The following is a 21,810-nucleotide window of genomic DNA, read 5'->3' on the forward strand; positions in this document are numbered from 1 at the left end:
TATTTTAAATTTAACTTCAATATCTATATACAGAGTTTACATTTTATTTAACTCTTTAGATAGTGGTACATGCAAGATATATAATTTGTACAGAAAAAAGGAATACAAAATAATTTTAATATTGTATTTTATGGGCTTTAAGATCAATAACATTTAAAAATGGCAAAGTGACTTAAATTCTCTGTGACAATGGAAGCATTCTGATTTAATAATGCTTTTTGAAAACTTTTAAGAAGAGCTTATTCCCATTTTGTGAAGCCATTCCCTACCTTTCTGGCACATTCTAGCTGAAAAGAACCTAGCAACAAGCCCAATGCAACGATAATGTGCCTTAGTGAATCTCAACAAAATTGCTACTTATTCATACTTTACTCCATAACCAATTGCACTATAAAATTAAAATTTTCAATTTTGAATAAGATAAAACTGTAATAAATCAATTGAGGCTGCTATTGGTAGTAGTTAAAAATAAGAGGTGAATTACACTGAACATAGAGCATCACAAACATTCCAATGCTGAGCTCTCTAGGCTTAGTGCAACAAATACATCATGTTTACCATTATTTGTTCCTCTTTAGCCTTAACCTTTTAGCTCATGGTCCTATGATAACAGATTGTATTTAAGAGTTGTCATTCCATGAAAATTTAGTGCTCCCTTAAGATTCTCTAATGGCTTTCTCTTTAACTCTAACATAGCAAGCACTCTGTCTATAAAAAGAATGCTATATGCCTTTTCAGCAATTAAAGAAAAATTGAGGTTCCTTATACAGTAAACAAGGCAATGTGAACTTGGACATCTATTGTTCAATTAATCCCATAAACAAGTTTCCTACTGCTACTGCAAAAACAGTTAAACATGATCAGAATCAGGTTTAATATCACTGTCATATGTCATTAAATTTGTTAACTTTGCAGCAACAGTACAATGCAATACATGATAAAAATAGAAAAATGAATTACAGTAAATATACACACATACACATATCAAATAGTTACGTTAAAATAAATAATACAAAAAACAGAAATTTTTTAAAAAGTGAGGTAGTGTTCATGGGTTCAATGCCCATTTAGAAATTGGATGGCAGAGGGGAAGAAGCTGTTCCTGAGCGTACACGCCTTCAGACTTCTGTACCTCCCTCCTGATGGAGGCATGACTTGGGAGGTGGGGGTCCTTAATGATGGACGCTGCCTTTCTGAGGTACCACTCTTTGAAGATGTACTGGATACTACAGAGGCTAGTGCCCATGATGGAGCTGACTGATTTTACAACTTTCTGCACTTTACTTTGATCCTGCACAGTTGCCCTCACTCCCATATACCAGACAGTGAGGCAGCTAGCCACGGTAGGTACATCTGCAGAAATTTGAGTGTTTTAGATGCTGGAGCTGACTGAGTTTACAACTCTATGTACTTCACTTTAATCAGTTATTCATGTTTATTTCCCCTGCCCCCTCCCTCCAAGAGGTTACATTTCTGTGCATCAATTCTTCCTTTGAAAGAGTAGAGAATTTTGATCCAAGTCATTCTACACTTAAGGCAGTTCTTTCTCTCTCCACCCGGCCCCCCACACCCAAAAGCAGGGAAGATCTTGTTTGATGCTACCCTCACCCACATCTCCACCATCTCCCAGACATCTGCATCACCTTATCTTCCTGCCAGATTAACAGAGATAGAGCTCCTCTTGTCCTCACCTACCACCCACGAGCCTCCACATCCAACACATCATTCTCCACAACTTCCACCATTTTCAATGAGATCTATCAAACATCTTTACCACCCCCACCCCCGACTCTCTGCTTTCTGCAGGAATCTCTTGTTCCACAATGCTCTTGCTCGTTCATCCCTCCTCACCGATCTCCCTCCCGGCATATATCCCTGCAAACAGCCAAAGTGCTACACCTGCCCATTCACCTCCTCCCTCACCTCCATTCAGGGCCCTAAACAGTCCTTCCAGGTGAGGCAACACTTCACCTGCGAATCTGTTGGAGTCCTCCCAGATTGGCCTCCTCTACACTGGTAAATTGGGGGATCGCTTTGTTGAGCGCCTCTGCTCCATATGCCAAAAGTGGATTTTCTAACTGGTCAACCATTTTAATTCTGAATCCCTTTCCCCTTCTGTCATGTTAGTTCATGGCCTCCTCTTCTGCCATAATGAGGCCACTCCCCAGGTGGAGGAGCAATGCCTTACATTCTGTCTGGGTGGAATAAACCTAATGGCATGAACATAAATCTCCCCTTCCGGTAATTTCCCCCTCCCCCTTCTCTTTTATTCCCCACTCTGGTCTCTTACCTCCTCTCCTCACCTGCCTATCACCATCGCCCATTTCCCCTCCTCCTCTCCTTTCTCCTATAATCTGCTCTCCTCTCCTATCAGATTCCTTCTTCTAATGCTCTTTAGTATTTCAACACACCTGGCTTCACCTATCACATTCTAGCGAGCATCCTTCCCCTCCACCACCTCGTTAATCCCCTTCCAGTCCTGAAGAAGGGCATCGACCCGAAACACCAACTGTTTATTCGTTTCCATAGACGCTGCCTGACCTGCAGAGTTCCTCCAGCATTTTGTGTACGTTGCTCTAAATTTCCAGCATCTGCATCATCCTGTGTTTAAAATTTTGTTTGAGAAGTGCAGGAACTCAATATTATTTTTTATCGAAAACACAAACAGTTACATCTCTTAGAACCACTTCTTAACAGCTCCAGTGACTTGGCTTCAATGACTCTGCTGCTACTGTGTGACGGCATGGGCTTTGCCCTGATCCTCTAACTTTCTGCCAAACTCTAACCACATGCAGGTTGGGAAGTTAAGTGACTGCTGTAATTGTCCCTGGTGTGAAGTGAATGGCAGAATCTGAGAAAATCTGATGAGAATATGTGAAGAATAGGTAAAAGGGAAAATCTGCGGGAGAATAAGATTGCTCCAGAGAGCACAGAAAGCAGCCATGACTTTCCATCAAGTCTGTTTCACAAAGAAATGTGAGAACGATGACTAAACACACACTCATTGTTGATTAAGCATTGTGCCTAGTTTGTGTATATTAAAATATTATCTAATTTATAGAGCACCTTTCATACAAACAATCTAGTTCAAAGTGCTTTACAACAGGATAAAGTTCAAATATGAAAATAATAGAAAATCTCAGTTAAAAGCAAATAATTAGGTCTTAAGCTGACATTTAAATGTGTCAACTGGGTCTGCATCCCCTAATAGTTATAGGTATTGAATTCCACTGTTTAGGAGTGTAGGTCAAAAAAGCTGATTTAGGAGTGTAGTTCAAAAATGCTAATTATCTTTTGAGGGAAATTGTTTAAATTTCAGACACTAGCAGAAAAGGACCCGAGAGCTCAAGCAGGTTTATAAAGCAAATTTGATTCTGTGATCTACTCCAGTCCCAGATCATTGAGAGCTTTAAAACCAAGAGAATATTAAAAAGAATTCTAAAAAACTAGAAGCCAATACAGAGTAGCTAGGATGGGAGTGATATGCTCCCTCATCCTGATTTTAGTTTAAATTCTTGCAGCTGCGTTCTGAACAAGTTTGAAGTTTGTCAATGGATTGCTTTGGAAGGCTAGGGAAAAGAGCATTACAGTAATCTAGTCTATTCAATATGAATTAATTTTTCAGTGTTGTTACGTGACAGAAATGGATATACCTTTGCAATATTTCTTAAGTGTAGAAATTCTGCTCTGGTCACTTTCTTTATGTGGGGTTTAAAATTCAAGTATGCAGCAAGGATAACACCCAGGCTTATTACTTCTGATTTTACAAGGGGAGCCAAGTTCGCTAATACATCAAGTAGTTTACCTCTTTTGGCTTTGGGACCAACCAACAGCATTTCAGTTTTATCTTTATTTAGATTTAGGAACTGATTACTCCTTCTCTGGTTTACTTCAATATCCAGATGAAATATGTAAGATATCTGTGCAACGCATACTCTTTCACAGAGAATTAGTATGTTAGCAATAACCTAAATACTTTTACAGATAGAATAAACATGGTATTAATGAAAAATGCTGAAGCAATGAATTATTTCAGTTCAAGATTAATATTTAAAATCATGATTAATTAGTTCAGTTACTTCAATAGTGCAACCATTTCTTTAACTACCCAAAAGAACACAAACGCTAACCAGCAGCTTTTTGTTCAATTAATTTAAAAATGCGGAACACATTGTGCAGCTCACACTCTAATAAATATCCACAACACACTATGGAACCCACATACTCCTCAATATATCTTTCAAACTTAGCTTTTCAAAACCTACCAGAGTGCTTGTGTCTCATTGTAGGATGGCACACTTCTGTACAGGTGTTTTTAAATTTATTTATGCTTTCACACCTTGTTAACACACAGCAACTATTTAAACACAAACAGCTAGTAAAACTCTCCATTTCCTACTAATCTGCATCACCTTTTCATAGTACTTAGTCCAATTTGTGTTGTCTTTCAGGCCCACTTTGGCCTGTATAATTTTATGGCACCCTGGGAGACCATCGTTAAAACAGCCTTTCATTGCATAGGCAGAAGATACTAAAAAAAAATTAGCTTTACCCCAACTCATACTCAGCTCCTGTTTCATCCCACTGAAAACAAGAGCACAAACTAACTCTACACCAGCTAACTAAATATGAACCAAAATTTAGTGTCTTGAACTGTTAACTGTTAAAGCATAGTTCTCAGTGCTGTTTTCTGCCTTGTCCGTATTGTCCACATTGGTAATAGCTCACATTTGGACAGTTAGAACTGTTTCAATGTTAAGTGATGTTATTCATTAGAGTACGTAAACACGAGGAATTCTGCAGATGTTAGAAATTCAAGCAACACACATCAAAGTTGCTGGTGAAGGCAGCAGGCCAGGCAGCATCTCTAGGAAGAGGTACAGTTGACGTTTCGGGCCGAGACACTTTGAGACGAAGGGTCTCGGCCCGAAATGTCGACTGTACCTCTTCCTAGAGATGCTGCCTGGCCTGCTGCGTTCACCAGCAACTTTGATGTGTGTTGCTTGTTATTCATTTGAGTATTGTTTTCCTATTCAATCCGGGGGCTTGAGAGCTGACAACAAATTCTTCCAGCAGAGGTCACTACACAGCAAACCAAGTAACAGATTTCAGTGTATCAAAATCGGGATTATTATCACCAACATGTCATGAAATTTGTTAATTTAGCAGCAGCAATTCAATGCAATATATAATATAGAAGAAAAATTAATAGATCAATTACAGTATACGTATATTGAATAGATTAAAAATTGTGCAAAAAACAAAATTAATATATATCAAAAAAGTGAGGTAGTGTTCAAGGGTTCAATGTTCATTTAGTAATCGGATGGCGGAGGGCAAGAAGTTGTTCCTGAATCGCTGAGTGTGTGCCTTCAGGCTTCTGTATCTCCTAACTGATGGTAACAGTGAGAAAAGGGCACCCCCTGGTGCTGGAGGTTCTTAATAATGGACGCTGCCTTTCTGAGACACTGCTCCCTAAAGATGTCCTGGGTACTTTGTAGGTTAGTACCCAGGATGGAGCTGACTAGACTTACAACCCTCTGCAGCTTCTTCCAGTCCTGTGCAGTAGCTCCTCCATACCAGACAGTGATGCAGCCTGTCAGAATGCTCTGCACAGTACAACTACAGAAGTTTTTGAGTGCATTTGTTGACATACCAAATCTCTTCAAACTCCTAATGAAGTATAGTCACTGCCCTGCCTTCTTTATAACTGCATCGATATGTTGGAACCAGGTAAGACCCTCAGAGATCTTGACACGCAGAACCTGAAACTGCTCACTCTCTCCACTTCTGATCCCTCTAAGAGGATTGGTGTGTGTTCCTTCGTCTTACCCTTCCTGAAGTCCACAACCAGCTCTTTCGTTCTTACTGACGTTGAGTGCCAGGTTGTTGCAGCAACACCACTCCACTAGTTAAAGACGGAGCTCTTACAACCCGATTTAGGCGGCGCATAAAATATTCCCGCTCCTGTCTGCAGAGTTTGTATGTTCTCCTCCTGACTGCAAGAATTTGCTCATGTCACTCTAGATTCCCCTCACATTTTAAAGATGTACAGGTCAGGATTAATAAATCGTGGGCATGATGTACAGGTCAGGGTTACAAAGATGGACAGGTAAGTGTTAGTAAATCGTGGGCATGATGTACAGGTCAGGGTTACAAAGATGGACAGGTCAGGGTTAGTAAATCGTGGGCATGATGTACAGGTCAGGGTTACAAAGATGGACAGGTCAGGGTTAGTAAATCGTGGGCATGATGTACAGGTCAGGGTTAGTAAATCGTGGGCATGATGTACAGGTCAGGGTTACAAAGATGGACAGGTCAGGGTTAGTAAATCGTGGGCATGATGTACAGGTCAGGGTTAGTAAATCGTGGGCATGATAGAAACATAGAAACATAGAAAATAGGTGCAGGAGTAGGCCATTCGGCCCTTTGAGCCTGCACCGCCATTTATTATGATCATGGCTGATCATCCAACTCAGAACCCAGCCTTCCCTCCATACCCCCTGACCCCTGTAGCCACAAGGGCCATATCTAACTTCCTTTTAAACATAGCTAATGAACTGGCCTCAACAGTTTGCTGTGGCAGAGAATTCCACAGATTCACCACTCTCTGTGTGAAGAAGTTTTTCCTAACCTCGGTCCTAAAAGGCTTCCCCTCTATCCTCAAACTGTGACCCCTCGTTCTAGACCTCCCCAACATCGGGAACAATCTTCCCGCATCTAGCCTGTCCAATCCCTTTAGGATCTTATACGTTTCAATCAGATCCCCCCTCAATCTTCTAAATTCCAACGAGTACAAGCCCAGTTCATCCAGTCTTTCTTCATATGAAAGACCTGCCATCCCAGGAATCAATCTGGTGAACCTTCTTTGTACTCCCTCTATGGCAAAGATGTCTTTCCTCAGATTAGGGGACCAAAACTGCACACAATACTCCAGGTGTGGTCTCACCAAGGCCTTGTACAACTGCAGTAGTACCTCCCTGCTCCTGTACTCGAATCCTCTCGCTATAAATGCCAGCATACCGTTCGCCTTTTTCACCGCCTGCTGTACCTGCATGCCCACTTTCAATGACTGGTGTATAATGACACCCAGGTCTCGTTGCACCTCCCCTTTTCCTAATCGGCCACCATTCAGATAATAATCTGTTTTCCTATTTTTGCCACCAAATTGGATAACTTCACATTTATCCACATTAAATTGCATCTGCCATGAGTTTGCCCACTCACCCAACCTATCCAAGTCACCCTGCATCCTCTTAGCATCCTCCTCACTGCTAACACTGCCACCCAGCTTCGTGTCATCCGCAAACTTGGAGATGCTGCATTTAATTCCCTCATCCAAGTCATTAATATATATTGTAAACAACTGGGGTCCCAGCACTGAGCCTTGCGGTACCCCACTAGTCACCGCCTGCCATTCTGAAAAGGTCCCGTTTATTCCCACTCTTTGCTTCCTGTCTGCTAACCAATTCTCCACCCACACCAATACCTTACCCCCAATACCGTGTGCTTTAAGTTTGCACACTAATCTCCTGTGTGGGACCTTGTCAAAAGCCTTTTGAAAATCCAAATATACCACATCCACTGGTTCTCCCCTATCCACTCTACTAGTTACATCCTCAAAAAATTCTATGAGATTCGTCAGACATGATTTTCCTTTCACAAATCCATGCTGACTTTGTCCGATCATTTCACCGCTTTCCAAATGTGCTGTTATCAGATCCTTGATAACTGACTCCAGCAGTTTCCCCACCACCGACGTTAGGCTAACCGGCCTATAATTCCCCGGTTTCTCTCTCCCTCCTTTTTTAAAAAGTGGGGTTACATTAGCCACCCTCCAATCCTCAGGAACTAGTCCAGAATCTAACGAGTTTTGAAAAATTATCACTAATGCATCCACTATTTCTTGGGCCACTTCCTTAAGCACTCTGGGATGCAGACCATCTGGCCCTGGGGATTTATCTGCCTTCAATCCCTTCAATTTACCCAACACCACTTCCCTACTAACATGTATTTCGCTCAGTTCCTCCATCTCACTGGACCCTCTGTCCCTTACTATTTCTGGAAGATTATTTATGTCCTCCTTAGTGAAGACAGAACCAAAGTAATTATTCAATTGGTCTGCCATGTCCTTGCTCCCCATAATCAATTCACCTGTTTCTGTTTGCAGGGGACCTACATTTGTCTTTATCAGTCTTTTCCTTTTTACATATCTATAATGATGTACAGGTCAGGGTTACAAAGATGGACAGGTCAGGGTTAGTAAATCGTGGGCATGCTCAGTTGGTGACACCTGCAGGATGCCCTCAGCACATCCTCAAATGGTGTTGGTCGTTGATGCAAATGACGCATTTCACCCCATGCTTCATTGTTTTGATGTACGTGTGACAAGTATAGGAGTTCAGTCATGGGTCACCTTCACTCTCAATGACCAAATGCACACGCGTGTGGTCAGTACCCAGTGTCATAGACCCAGAAACGTAAATCCTGTTTGAATTCAGTACAAAAGTGATAAAGTCTTTGAGTATTACTTTGCAGATCTTCCTTTATTAACCACTGCACCCTTGGATTTATAAGCTGTAGCTTCCTTTTCAAAGAAAGGAGCTTTGATTCTACAAACCCCCACAATCCGCAGTGATACCTGCCCTCGCGTCAGGTTTCTCCAAGTACAGCTTGACCACACAATGTTTGGGGTAATGGCAGCTTTCATGACTTCAGTATATTTTGAAAGTGCCTTACACCGTCATTGAAATAGAACTTTGAAGCATAACCTCTGTTGTAATTTATGAACTCTGACTGTTAATTTGTACAGAAGGAATCATAAAGAGTAGTGGAATAATGACTTTTTCAAAAAAAAACTTTATATTTTACTTGCTTGTTTAACAACGAACAATACACTTCAAGGAGGTTCAACTACCATCCAAATGATGGGTACTTTAACTCTAAAACTGAATTCTGCTAGTTTAACGAAACAATCTGCATCCACCCATCAACCAGTCCAACCTGGGCCCAGTATACTTATCCATACAGGCAACACCAACAAAAGATTAGTTTCCTGGAAGCAAAATACAGGAGATGTTAACATATCCGAAACAAAAACAGAAAATACCAGTAATGCTCTGCTGTTCAGGTAGCTTCTTTGGTGAGAGAAAACCAGAATGCTTCAGGTATCGAAAAGTCATGAACCTGAAAAGCTGCTTGTGTTTCTCTCCAAAGATGGGGTCTGATTTACTGAAACATTCTCCGCTTTCAGTAAACCGGTCATTTCTGCAAATTACAAATTGGATTTTGATATTTGTGGGCCAGGTTTCCACTTTGATAATATAAAACTTGGCAGTAAAGTAGCAGCATATTAATGTTTTTAGTTAGCATGGTTTTCATCATCTAACATCTTTGCTCTTCAGTAAATGTCACCAGGTGAAGTGTGTTGAAACAAGACCATCGAAAACCACTTCTTAATAATATAACTAATTTCTCAAAGGTGCAAATCTTGCCCCCAAAAAACTTTGATTTTATTTTCCTTATGTAGCCCCCGGTAAGCCTCAGGCTCACTCAACTTGCCTTTGTCTAGGGGGAGCAGCCTTCGGCCCCCCCAAACTGGGTAATAGTTTGTGTGGATGCTGTGTGATGTACCCCACCCCGCCAAATAACAGACAATACACCATATCCGATTAAATGATTACACTTTATAGATCCCTCTGGAACTATGTAATTAATAGAGATAAAATATAAAAGGAAAATAAAAGGCGCCAAACTTATCAAATTCAACCACTTTGTGCACAACAGTTGGAGCTCAATTAATGGAGTCTTCTTTCCACCATTCGATCCCCTCCGACCCACCACCTGGGACCAACTACAGTGGTCGACCAGACGCTCCACACGAGTTTGTCTTCGTCTCCTCTCCTTGCCGAAGACCCTGGGCCTCGGACTCCCGTTTGGGGTCCGTCCCGCCACCCAGCTCACAGCGTCGCGTCTCCTCACTCTGTCCCCATCCGCCTTCTGCCCCAAAACCCCGTGAAACAATAGCTCATGGACACACAAGAAAGAATAACATCTATCCCAATTGGTTCGTTCGCTCTCTTATCAATAATATAACCCAACCAGGGGAGGAGAGGGGGGGGGGGGGGGGGGGAGGGGGGGGGGGGGGGGGAGGGGGGGGGAGAGGGGGGGGAGAGAGGGGGGGAGAGAGAGGGGGGAGAGAGAGGGGGAGAGGGGGGGGAGAGAGAGGGGGGGAGAGGGGGGGAGAGGGGGGGAGAGGGGGGGAGGGGGGGAGAGGGGGGGAGAGAGGGGGGAGGGGGGGAGAGGGGGGGAGAGAGGGGGAGAGAGGGGGGGGAGAGAGGGGGGAGAGGGGGGGGGGGGAGGGGGGGAGAGGGGGGGAGAGGGGGGAGGGGGAGAGAGGGGGGGAGAGGGGGGGAGAGGGGGGGAGAGGGGGGAGAGGGGGGGAGAGGGGGGGGGGGAGAGGGGGAGAGAGGGAGGGGGGAGAGGGGAGGGGGGGAGGGGGGGGAGGGGGGGGGAGGAGAGGGGGGGGGGGGGGGAGGGAGGGGGGAGGAGAGGGGGAGGAGAGGGGGAGGAGAGGGGGAGGAGAGGGGGAGGAGAGGGGGAGGAGGGGGGGGGAGGAGAGGGGGAGGAGAGGGGGGAGGAGAGGGGGAGGAGGAGGGGGGAGGAGAGGGGGGGAGGAGAGGGGGAGGAGAGGGGGAGGAGGGGGGAGGAGAGGGGGGAGGAGAGGGGGGGGGGAGGAGGGGGGAGGAGAGGGGGGAGGAGGGGGGAGGAGAGGGGGGAGGAGAGGGGGAGGAGAGGGGGAGGAGAGGGGGGAGGAGAGGGGGGAGGAGAGGGGGGAGGAGAGGGGGGAGGAGAGGGGGGAGGAGAGGGGGGAGGAGAGGGGGAGGAGAGGGGGGAGGAGAGGGGGAGGAGAGGGGGGGAGGAGAGGGGGGAGGAGAGGGGGGAGGAGAGGGGGGGAGGAGGGGGGAGGAGAGGGGGAGGAGAGGGGGAGGAGGGGGGGAGGAGGGGGGGGGAGGGGGAGGAGGGGGGGAGAGGGGGGGGGAGGGGGGGGGAGAGGGGGAGGAGGGGGGAGGGGGGGGAGGGGGGAGGAGGGGGAGGGAGGGGGGGGGAGGAGAGGGGGGGGAGGGGGGGGAGGGGGGGGGGAGAGGGGGAGGAGAGGGGGGAGGAGAGGGGGGAGGAGAGGGGGAGGAGAGGGGGGAGGAGGAGGGGAGGAGGAGGGGGGAGGAGAGGGGGGAGGAGAGGGGGGGGAGGAGGGGGGGAGAGAGGGGGGAGGAGGGGGGGAGGAGAGGGGGGAGGAGAGGGGGGAGGAGAGGGGGGGAGGAGGGGGGAGGAGAGGGGGAGGAGAGGGGGAGGAGAGGGGGAGGAGAGGGGGAGGAGAGGGGGGAGGAGAGGGGGGAGGAGAGGGGGGGAGGAGAGGGGGGGGAGGAGAGGGGGGAGGAGAGGGGGGAGGAGAGGGGGGGAGGAGAGGGGGGGAGGAGAGGGGGGGAGGAGACGGGGGGAGGAGACGGGGGGAGGAGACGGGGAACTCCTTACATCACAGTTATTATTACAGAAAAGCCATTTTAATTATAACATAACAGAGAAGCCATTTTGTTAGCCTTCGCAGTAACATAAAAGAAGAAACCCCTTACACTGTCCACCCACCAAATGACTTCTAAATAACTCGCCAACCATTCCCGCAGACACAAAAACACAATCCAGGTACAAACAGTCACATTGCTCCCCAAACAGTAGACCTTACGCCCTGTTCCACTGGCGCTACATAGACCAACCTATCTGGGAGTTTCCTAATCTTCCGAGACCTCCGTAGCCCCTCACCTAAACCCTTAAGGCTCGGACACTACTGGGGATACCTCGGGTCTGCTTGCCAACTCCTTCTCAATCTCTCACTCATGCCCCCAATGCAACTTGGAGCCCCTTGTCCCGTATCCGGGGCCCCACTTCTTTTCCTTCAGGGTCCTGCTGTAACCCAGGCTGCCCACAGCTAGCTCTCCCCACTACACCTGACTCAGTGGGAGAAGGGTCAAAAGTCTCTTCCTCAATCAAGGGGAAGTTAGTGAAAGGCAGCACGTACCACACATCCAGCACATCATCCTTCGAAGCCATATTCTTCCTCACTCCCTCGATCGGTAGCTGCTGTTTGATTTTCCCCAAACTGAAGCACTTAGCCTGGGCTGCCTCTGCAGCCTCTTCAGCCTCCTGCAGTCGAGACGTCAACTTCTTCTCTGACTCCTCCAACTCTCACCCTAGTCTCAGCAGTTCCGACTCACGCTTCATGTCCATCTCCATCTGGGACGCAATTACACCACTAGCTTCTTCCAATCTGTTCTGGATCGATGTCTTGAGTTTCTGCTGATCCTTTCGAAGGTTGGTCATTGCTTCGTCTCTCTGGATTAATTCATCCGTAAATGACCACAGTTTCAGATCGGAATTCCGTTTCCCCATCTCCACTTTGACGAGCGTGAACTCCAATTCTACAATGGTTGTCTGGGGCTCTGGCACTCGCCTCACATCATCATCCCCCAAGGCGAATCCAAACTCTAGGCGATCATCCACATACACCAAAACTCCAAACACCTTCACATCCCCCACGGTCTTCCTCATGCCCCGCTGGAAGGTTGTAGGGGCTCCGGATATGCCCTGTGGCATCTTTTCGGATCGGAAGAATCCTAGGGAACCTATAACGGCCATCTTCTCCTTGTCGGTCTCACTCATCGGGATTTGGCAACATCCACTCCTCAGATCCAGCACATTAAACCACGTCGTGCCATATAAACAGACCATAGCATCTTTGGCCCTCAGGGCCATATTCTGGTCAATGACAGTGCACCTATTCAGAGTCCTATAACCCACACACACGCTGCCTACATCTTCCACAGCTACAGGGTCCAGTCGCTGCGACCTCTCTCTCACCAAGGTGACTTCAGCGGTCAACTCCCCTCCCTCGTGGTATTTCGGAGCCTCCACTAAGAGGGTTTCACCCTCAGATACTTCCTCCAGGCCGTACCACAATCGGCTCTCGTTTAAATTCGGTACCGGCCCAAGGCTGCTACACATGTCCTCACAAACAGCTCGAAACACTGGGTGCACAGACAATGCTCCCATGAACTCCAGTGTCACTGACCAATAATTGTCTTCTGGATAATCACTGGCACTGGTATCCCAAAATGGATAGCTTCCATCTATCCGTTCTACCTTCGGGAATAGGGTCTTTTCCTTTCGGAAGTTCCTTGGTACATTGCTGGGAATGTAACTCCCCCAGAGACCCTAAGCCGTTCCCCCACTGGGCCTCCACTAAGTTTCCCGACACCTCTCTGATCAGCTGAACAACTGAGGGAGGGGCTGATCCCCTTAAATGATCCCCCTGGAACTGCAAGCAATTTAGCTGCCCTCCTAGCCAGAGAAGATACACTGAAAGCTTTTCCCCAATCTCCTGACACAGGTATGGAAAGCCCCCCAGGCGTTGCATTTTACTTCCAGTCGAACCAGACGCATTTTCCCCCACTTTCAGATAACTGGTAGATGTCACTACGGGGTAATTGAACCTGACAGCTCTAACACCGTCACCAGCCGCCTACTCAAACCTTCAACCAATCCCCGTCGCACTCCCTCAACCGAGCACTGCCACTCATCTAACAACTGAGAGATCCGCTCCGCCCACGACTCGTACACCTCCGCCCCTTTAGGGATGGACACTATCCCAAAAGCCAGGTGGATTCTGCCATAGCTGGAACATTTATTCGCAGACATTACCTCCGAATCAGACCACTCTTTCCTCTCTCTCCTAACAGTATGGACAGCCCATGGTCCCGCCTCATTCAAAATGTATGCAGTAATAACCAGCAATCCCACAGAGACACAGATCACTAACTGCAGTCCCAGAGACACAGCAGCACTGATTTAAACAGGGCAAGTACACCACTGAATCAAATCTCGGATGAAGCCACCAAATGTAGCCCCCTGGTCAGCCTCAGGCTCGCTCAGCTCGCTTTCGTCTAGGGGGAGCAGCCTTCGGCCCCGCCAAACTGGGTAATCGAGTTTGTGTGGATGCTGTGTGATGTACCCCACCCCGCCAAATAACAGACAATACACCATATGCCATTAAATGATTACACTTTATAGATCTTACTGGAACTATGTAATTAATAGATAAAATATAAAAGAAAAATAAAAGGTGCCAAACTTATCAAGGTTCAACCACTTTGTGCACAACAGTTGGAGCTCAAGTGACAGAGTCTTCGTTCCACCACTCAATCTCCTCCGACCCCCTCGACGCTCCGCCTGGGACCAACCAGGGTGGTCAACCAGACGCTCCACACGAGTCTGTCTTCATCTCCTCTCCTCACTAAAGACCCTGAGCCTCGGACTCCATCCCACCGCCCAGTTTACAGCATCACGTCTCCTCATTCTGTCCCCATCCGCCTTCTGCCCCCAAACCCCGTGAAACAACAGCCTACAGGCACACAAGAAAGAATAACATCTATCCCAATTGGTTAATTCCCTCTCTTATCAATAATATAACCCAGAGGGGGGGAGAGGGGGGGAGAGGGGGGAGAGGGGACTCCTTACATCACAGTTATTATTACAGAAAAGCCATTTTAATTATAACATAACAAAGAAGCCATTTTGTTAGCCTTCGCAGTAACATAAAAGAAGAAACCCCCTACACTTGTATCAATTTTCAATACAATTCTACAGCAGTTACTATTTCCACATTTTTGTAAGTTCCATTGAATACAAACACAACCTCACATCCAAATCTGGCTGTAGTCCACTCTGTTGGACATCGAGTCTATAGCACATCTGTGACGGACCCTTTTTGCTAAGGGGCTGCAATTATACTTGCTACAATGAACGCTATTATTGTAAATGCCCTGACTGATTAAAAATTATACATTAAATAGGTCAGAGCTGAAAATGGCTCAATTTATAAATGGGCATAGTCTGTCAGAAGAGAGAGAACTTATCACCATCCACCAGGAAGAGATAAAATCCTGGGGTTCAGGAGGTCAAAAGGCTGTAACTAGAGCAAGTGCCTTAAGCAAACTGTTCCCATTTAAGCCAAATTGCAATTTTGTGAAAAGACCGAGACAACAAACTAGCTTATATTTTTCCCCACACTGAATAAATACTGGTTCTCAATAAAACGTTCAACATAATTTATAAAAGTAAACTTCACAATCTAAGTAACAATGATAAGAATAAGGTGTCCAAATAAATTCAAAAGACAATTTAACCAGTTAACTAAAAATGTACTGATGCACCAAGTTCCAGTGACCAGTCTGAGTAACAAAAGCAGAATCCAAATGAACATCAACTTTGACCCGTGGTTATGAGAGAAGGAGGCAAGGAAGTAAAAAGAAATCTATTATTATACTCCTGCAAACAACAGGAATTCTGCAGATGCTGGAAATTCAAGCAACACACATCAAAGTTGCTGGTGAACGCAGCAGGCCAAGCAGCATCTATAGGAAGAGGCGCAGTCGACGTTTCAGGCCGAGACCCTTCGTCAGGACTAACTGAAGGAAGAGTGAGTAAGGGATTTGAAAGCTGGAGGGGGAGGGGGAGATGCAAAATGATAGGAGAAGACAGGAGGGGGAGGGATAGAGCCGAGAGCTGGACAGGTGATAGGCAAAAGGGGATACGAGAGGATCGTGGGACAGGAGGTCCGGGAAGAAAGACGGGGGGGGGGTGACCTCCTACCTCCTACCCAAGATCCACAAACCTGCTTGTCCTGGCCGACCTATTGTCTCAGCTTGCTCCTGCCCCACCGAACTCGTTTCTGCATACCTCGACACTGTTTTATCACCCCTTGTTCAATCCCTTCCGACCTATGTTCGTGACACTTCTCACGCTCTTAAACTTTTTGATGATTTTAAGTTCCCTGGCCCCCACCGCTTTATTTTCACCATGGATGTCCAGTCCTTATATACTTCCATCCCCCATGAGGAAGGTCTCAAAGCTCTATGCTTCTTTTTGGTTTCCAGACCTAATCAGTTCCCCTCTACCACCACTCTGCTCCGTCTAGCGGAATTAGTCCTTACTCTTAATAATTTCTCCTTTTGCTCCTCCCATTTCCTCCAAACTAAAGGTGTAGCTATGGGCACCCGTATGGGTCCTAGCTATGCCTGCCTTTTTGTTGGGTTTGTGGAACAATCTATGTTCCGTGCCTATTCTGGTATCTGTCCCCCACTTTTCCTTCGCTACATCGATGACTGCATTGGCGCTGCTTCCTGCACGCATGCAGAACTCGTTGACTTTATTAACTTTGCCTCCAACTTTCACCCTGCCCTCAAGTTTACCTGGTCCATTTCCGACACCTCCCTCCCCTTTCTAGATCTTTCTGTCTCTGTCTCTGGAGACAGCTTATCCACTGATGTCTACTATAAGCCTACTGACTCTCACAGCTATCTGGACTATTCCTCTTCTCACCCTGTCTCTTGCAAAAACGCCATCCCCTTCTCGCAATTCCTCCGTCTCCGCCGCATCTGCTCTCAGGATGAGGCTTTTCATTCTAGGACGAGGGAGATGTCTTCATTTTTTAAAGAAAGGGGCTTCCCTTCCTCCACTATCAACTCTGCTCTTAAACGCATCTCCCCCATTTCACGTACATCTGCTCTCACTCCATCCTCCCACCACCCCACTAGGAATAGGGTTCCCCTGGTCCTCACCTACCACCCCACCAGCCTCCGGGTCCAACATATTATTCTCCGTAACTTCCGCCACCTCCAACGGGATCCCACCACTAAGCACATCTTTCCCTCCCCCCCTCTCTCTGCATTCCGCAGGGATCGCTCCCTACACAACTCCCTTGTCCATTCGTCCCCCCCATCCCTCCCCACTGATCTCCCTTCTGGCACTTATCCGTGTAAGCGGAACAAGTGCTACACATGCCCTTACACTTCCTCCCTTACCACCATTCAGGGCCCCAAACAGTCCTTCCAGGTGAGGCATCACTTCACCTGTGAGTCGACTGGGGTGATATACTGCGTCCGGTGCTCCCGATGTGGCCTTTTATATATTGGTGAGACCCGACGCAGACTGGGAGACCGCTTTGCTGAACATCTACGCTCTGTCCGCCAGAGAAAGCAGGATCTCCCAGTGGCCACACATTTTAATTCCACATCCCATTCCCATTCTGACATGTCTATCCACGGCCTCCTCTACTGTAAAGATGAAGCCACACTCAGGTTGGAGGAACAACACCTTATATTCCGTCTGGGTAGCCTCCAACCTGATGGCATGAACATTGACTTCTCTAACTTCCGCTAAGGCCCCACCTCCCCCTCGTACCCCATCTGTTACTCATTTTTGTGCACACATTCTTTCTCTCACTCTCCTTTTCCTCCCTCTGTCCCTCTGAATATACCTCTTGCCCATCCTCTGGGTCACCCCCCCCCGTCTTTCTTCCCGGACCTCCTGTCCCATGATCCTCTCGTATCCCCTTTTGCCTATCACCTGTCCAGCTCTCGGCTCTATCCCTCCCCCTCCTGTCTTCTCCTATCATTTTGCATCTCCCCCTCCCCCTCCAGCTTTCAAATCCCTTACTCACTCTTCCTTCAGTTAGTCCTGACGAAGGGTCTCGGCCTGAAACGTCGACTGCGCCTCTTCCTATTATACTCCTGCACTGCTTTTACATTCTTATCTGATTTTTGTTTTCATAATTATGCTTTAGCGTAATAACATATACAAGAGCACCAGCATGGGGCCAGTCCACTTCGATTACAAAGCCTTTATCTTCCATATTTTGAAATTTGACAAATTCCAAAGTTAACACACAAAGGGATACAGTTTGAATTTAGCAGTCATTTTTTGACAAGTTTTTTGCTTTAATTAATTTTGATTTGAAACAATGTGATCATTAACCATGAATGAGGTGAAAGTGGGACACGTGAAATAAGGTCTACATTTATTACAGCCTGTAATGTGAAATGAAACATGTAGCTGTTTTGCTCTCGTTACAAAACCAACATCAACAGGGAAAAAATAACAAAGGATGCTTGAATAGAAACAGAAGCCAATCAATAGGTAGGTTTCGTCCTACACTCTCCTTTCATTACCCTGGACAGTATTTTGCCTGGTTAAATGGTCAGCTGCCAGCCACCTGCTCTGGCTGGAATGGCCACAGATGGTCAGTTGTCCAGTTAGTAGTTAAGAATGTGCTGTTGTTCTCACATCACATAGAGATTGGGGCCATTGACGGGGATACGTGATACGTGAATCTGAGCTCATCACCAGGCAACCGTCAGGGACCACAGCCAAACAGTGACCAAGGTCAGTCTTAGTAATTCTGCAACGACTTACACCAAGGCTTTCCAATATAGTAACATCTGGGCATTGTCTTTTTTGCTAAAGGAAAACATTTACAAGGCCTAACTACGTAGGATAAAAAGTCATAATAAAAGCAGCTCTAACAATATTCAACATAGATTGAAACGCACTGAAAAAAAATCAGATGTTCATCACTGAAACAAGAGTTTCTGAAGTTATCAAATTGCAAAAGCTTCTGAACCTAGTTAATCCTAGCTTCCATTACCAAGCAAATTGTGAGTAAAAGCAGTTGAGCAGATCTACCTGATACACCAAATATTAAGTCCTAATTTTTTTTTTTGCATAGTTTCCATTTCCAAATCCTTGAACATTCTTTTGGAAATGGTATAATTTACAAGGATACGAAGTATTGGTTAGTACACTCCAATTGGTGCTGCCCTGCTTGTGCAGAACCACATTTTAGTTGCACAGTTGACAGAAGGCTGGGAGTTACAGGGACCTGCATAAAGCAGATTTCAGATAACTTCATGTAGTCTGGAAGCAAAAATGTACAACTACTGGTTAAGGGATTGCATTGACAGAACAAGTTGCGTCAGTAATTCACAACGGAAAGAAAAATCTTTTCAAAAGGACTAACATAAGAATAGTACAACGATCCCGGCATCCTCTGTAAGGAGTTCCTATGTCCACCACATGGAATGCATGGGTTTTCTCCGACTGATCCGGTTTCCTCCCACAGTCTGAAGATGCACAGGTTAATAGGTTAATTGGTCATTGTAAATTGTCCCATGATTAGGCAAGGGTAAATTTGGGGCTCGCTGGGCGATGCAGCTCAAAAATACTCTCTCTCTAAATAAATAAATATAGGAGTCTCTTTTATAAGCTATATTTTTGAGGTGCTAAATTCAAAGAGGAAGTGATTTACTTCCCATTGCAATTTCAATATTTAAAAAGGTGAAAGAAAGGCACAGAAGAAAGTAGAAATTCCCAACAGTGGTATTTTTTATTAAATACAACTCTATGCCTGTTACTGTGGTGGCAAATACTTGTACCGCATAAAAGAATGGACACAATGTCCCAACTCAAATCCTGTTGCTATTAATTGATCCAAAGGAAAGGAATTAGAAGTTCCAGGCAAATTCAAAACTACTTATTTGGAAAAGTATGCAAAAATTGAAACTTTTAGCTTTTATAATTGTACACCAGCCGTACAATATTATGCAAGTGAATTATTCAGAGTATGTTTGTACTTTCAGAATATAAACAAGATATTTACATTCAGTTCCACTCACTTGCAGGAAGCTAGGCATTTCAATAAAGATTTTTTTACTTCTTCGACTAACTTAAAAAATTAAATTTTCCTTCTATAAACATTGGATATGTTTCCCAGAATAAAAATACCAAGATTTTTTTTTCCTCTCAGACCTTTCGAGTACTGTGTCGGGCAACTTGTTTGGTGTTAATAAACTTCACTGTGCAGCTGATCCATGGGGAAAATTAAATTTCACCCTTCCCCACCCTTGGGGATTTCCCGCACAAGTGAAGCCTAGTACAAGTATACAATGAAGGAAAAGATACTATAAACAGAGTAACAGGCTGTAGAGATGAAGAAAAGCATTGAGAACCTGTAGTGTGTATAAAGCAAAACCTAAAACACTGATTCCTTGAAAAAGTCAGGTTTAATCTTTTCCTTTCTTTTAACAGCAAAAAGGGAAAACTTGGAATCAAAAGCACCAACGTAAAACTTTTACACAGAGACTCCACAAATTACCGAGCCCAAGTGAAGTGTTTGAACATTACATACCTAGCCCGCTGATGGTATACTGGGTATCCCGCATGCCGAGTTCGAATGGCCCAGTTTCCTGCTGGCTCTCCTCCCTGTAGAAGAGTCTGTATCCCTGGATTTGCACATCATTTTCCTCTGCTTGTTTCCATCTTACCACAATCGTTGTGCAATTCAATGGCTCCAAACGCAGCTCTGGAGCCAAGGGGACTGCAGAAATGGGAAATTATAAACAGTTAAGTTTTTATGGATCCCTTTATCCTCCATGCATTAAGTGGTACTTAGTACCAATACCCTCCTCTTCTGCCCCCTCTCCTTCTCAACAACCCATGTGATACAGACAAAACTACATGACAAATTTGTTCATTTAAACAAAATTTCAATAATTCAAGTTTCATGATGCATCGCGATTTCCTTTTGTTTTAGAATGCTACAGATAAACCCGAGCATCATTATTTTGGCAAGAAAGGTTTACTGACAGGGATTAAAATAAGTTTAACTGGGTTTAGTGCACACTTTTCACAGGATTCAATAATAAAGGAAATCTGATATCGATTTTTTGTTTTCTTCACTGATATTAAAATTTTAGTTGCAGTAAAAATTGGATTTTAAAATGAAGTTATTTCTTCAATTAACTTAAAATGGTACATTATAAAGAGCCAAGCTTGTTCTCCAAATCTGAAGCTTCAGGAAATTTTTTAATTGTCTACTTCCATTATAATATGTATTTATTTTTAAATCATTGATTTCTGCTTCGGTTTCTGGACACGTTGTGGTTTCTGCGCTGAGAAGAAGCTCAAAAAGGAGATGAAAGAGTGATAATGTAAAGGCCAGGATTGACAGACAAGAGGCTATACAAAGGCAAGACAAAAAACACAAGTGTAAGCAAAACTCAGGATGTACTTTTCCCAAGTCACGCTTTTCTTCTTTTAAGGGAAGGAATGCTATCCACCCTGCTGCTGACTCCCCTAATCTGATGAAAACAACAGGGCTGGAGCCCCACAGGGACATGTCCTGCTCCTTGCCTGACAACCCCAAGATTGATGGGTTCAGATAGCAGGCACTGGAGTGAAATACTGGTGCTTTGACTGTTTATTTGGCTGCATCAGCAAACATAAACACACCACCTCTTTGTTTGAGGCCAAACTGAATTATCCTAGGATGGATACGATTTACCAAAATCAAAAGTAAACAGCAAGATATTCTCTCTCCCGTCATCACACTTCCCATTAAACACAAGCTCATCTTTATAATGAGGGATAGCAGGCTACTGCAAACCCTGATGATCCATTGATTTGGGGGCAATCCTAAAGTTACTGGCATAAGGACAAAGGTCACTAGGGTAACAGAAGCAACATCTTAACAAGATTATTCTGACAATCTCTTATGAACAACAGGCAGATCACCAGATGCGTTGCCTTGGATTGGAGATTCTACATTTTCCACCACAAAATCATAACACAGCAACATTTGCCATCTTGGTTACAAACAGGCACTGCGCTAAAATAACTCCGCTTAGCAGCCCTCATACTAGCAACAAATCAAGTTACTTCCTTCCTCATGCACTTCATAACCAACTGCAAACATGTTCTGCACTGAAATGCTGAGTCCTACAGCTGCATTATTTGTACCATTTTAAAATGAGTGTTGTCGAGTTATGACCACTCATACAGTGCAGTCACTGACAGGTCTTTTCTACCACATTCCCCTGAAGTACTCTGCACAATCATTCTCAAATGCTTTACAGTAAGAATTTA

General features: G+C 45.2%; 1 protein-coding gene and 1 pseudogene across 1 annotated transcript in view; both read right to left on the bottom strand.

Moving 5' to 3' along the window:
• The window catches only part of LOC134355328 (protogenin-like), a 165,473-nt gene that overhangs the window by 51,591 nt on the left and 92,072 nt on the right, over positions 1-21,810 (bottom strand). The window contains exon 10 of the mRNA XM_063065091.1: positions 20,075-20,263. Coding sequence (XP_062921161.1) covers positions 20,075-20,263 — 189 coding nt within the window. The remainder of the gene's footprint in view (positions 1-20,074; positions 20,264-21,810) is intronic.
• LOC134355844 (basic proline-rich protein-like) lies at positions 10,233-12,603 on the bottom strand (annotated as a pseudogene).

This window comes from Mobula hypostoma, chromosome 13 (assembly GCF_963921235.1).
Source record: "Mobula hypostoma chromosome 13, sMobHyp1.1, whole genome shotgun sequence".
Taxonomy (NCBI): Eukaryota; Metazoa; Chordata; class Chondrichthyes; order Myliobatiformes; family Myliobatidae; genus Mobula; species Mobula hypostoma.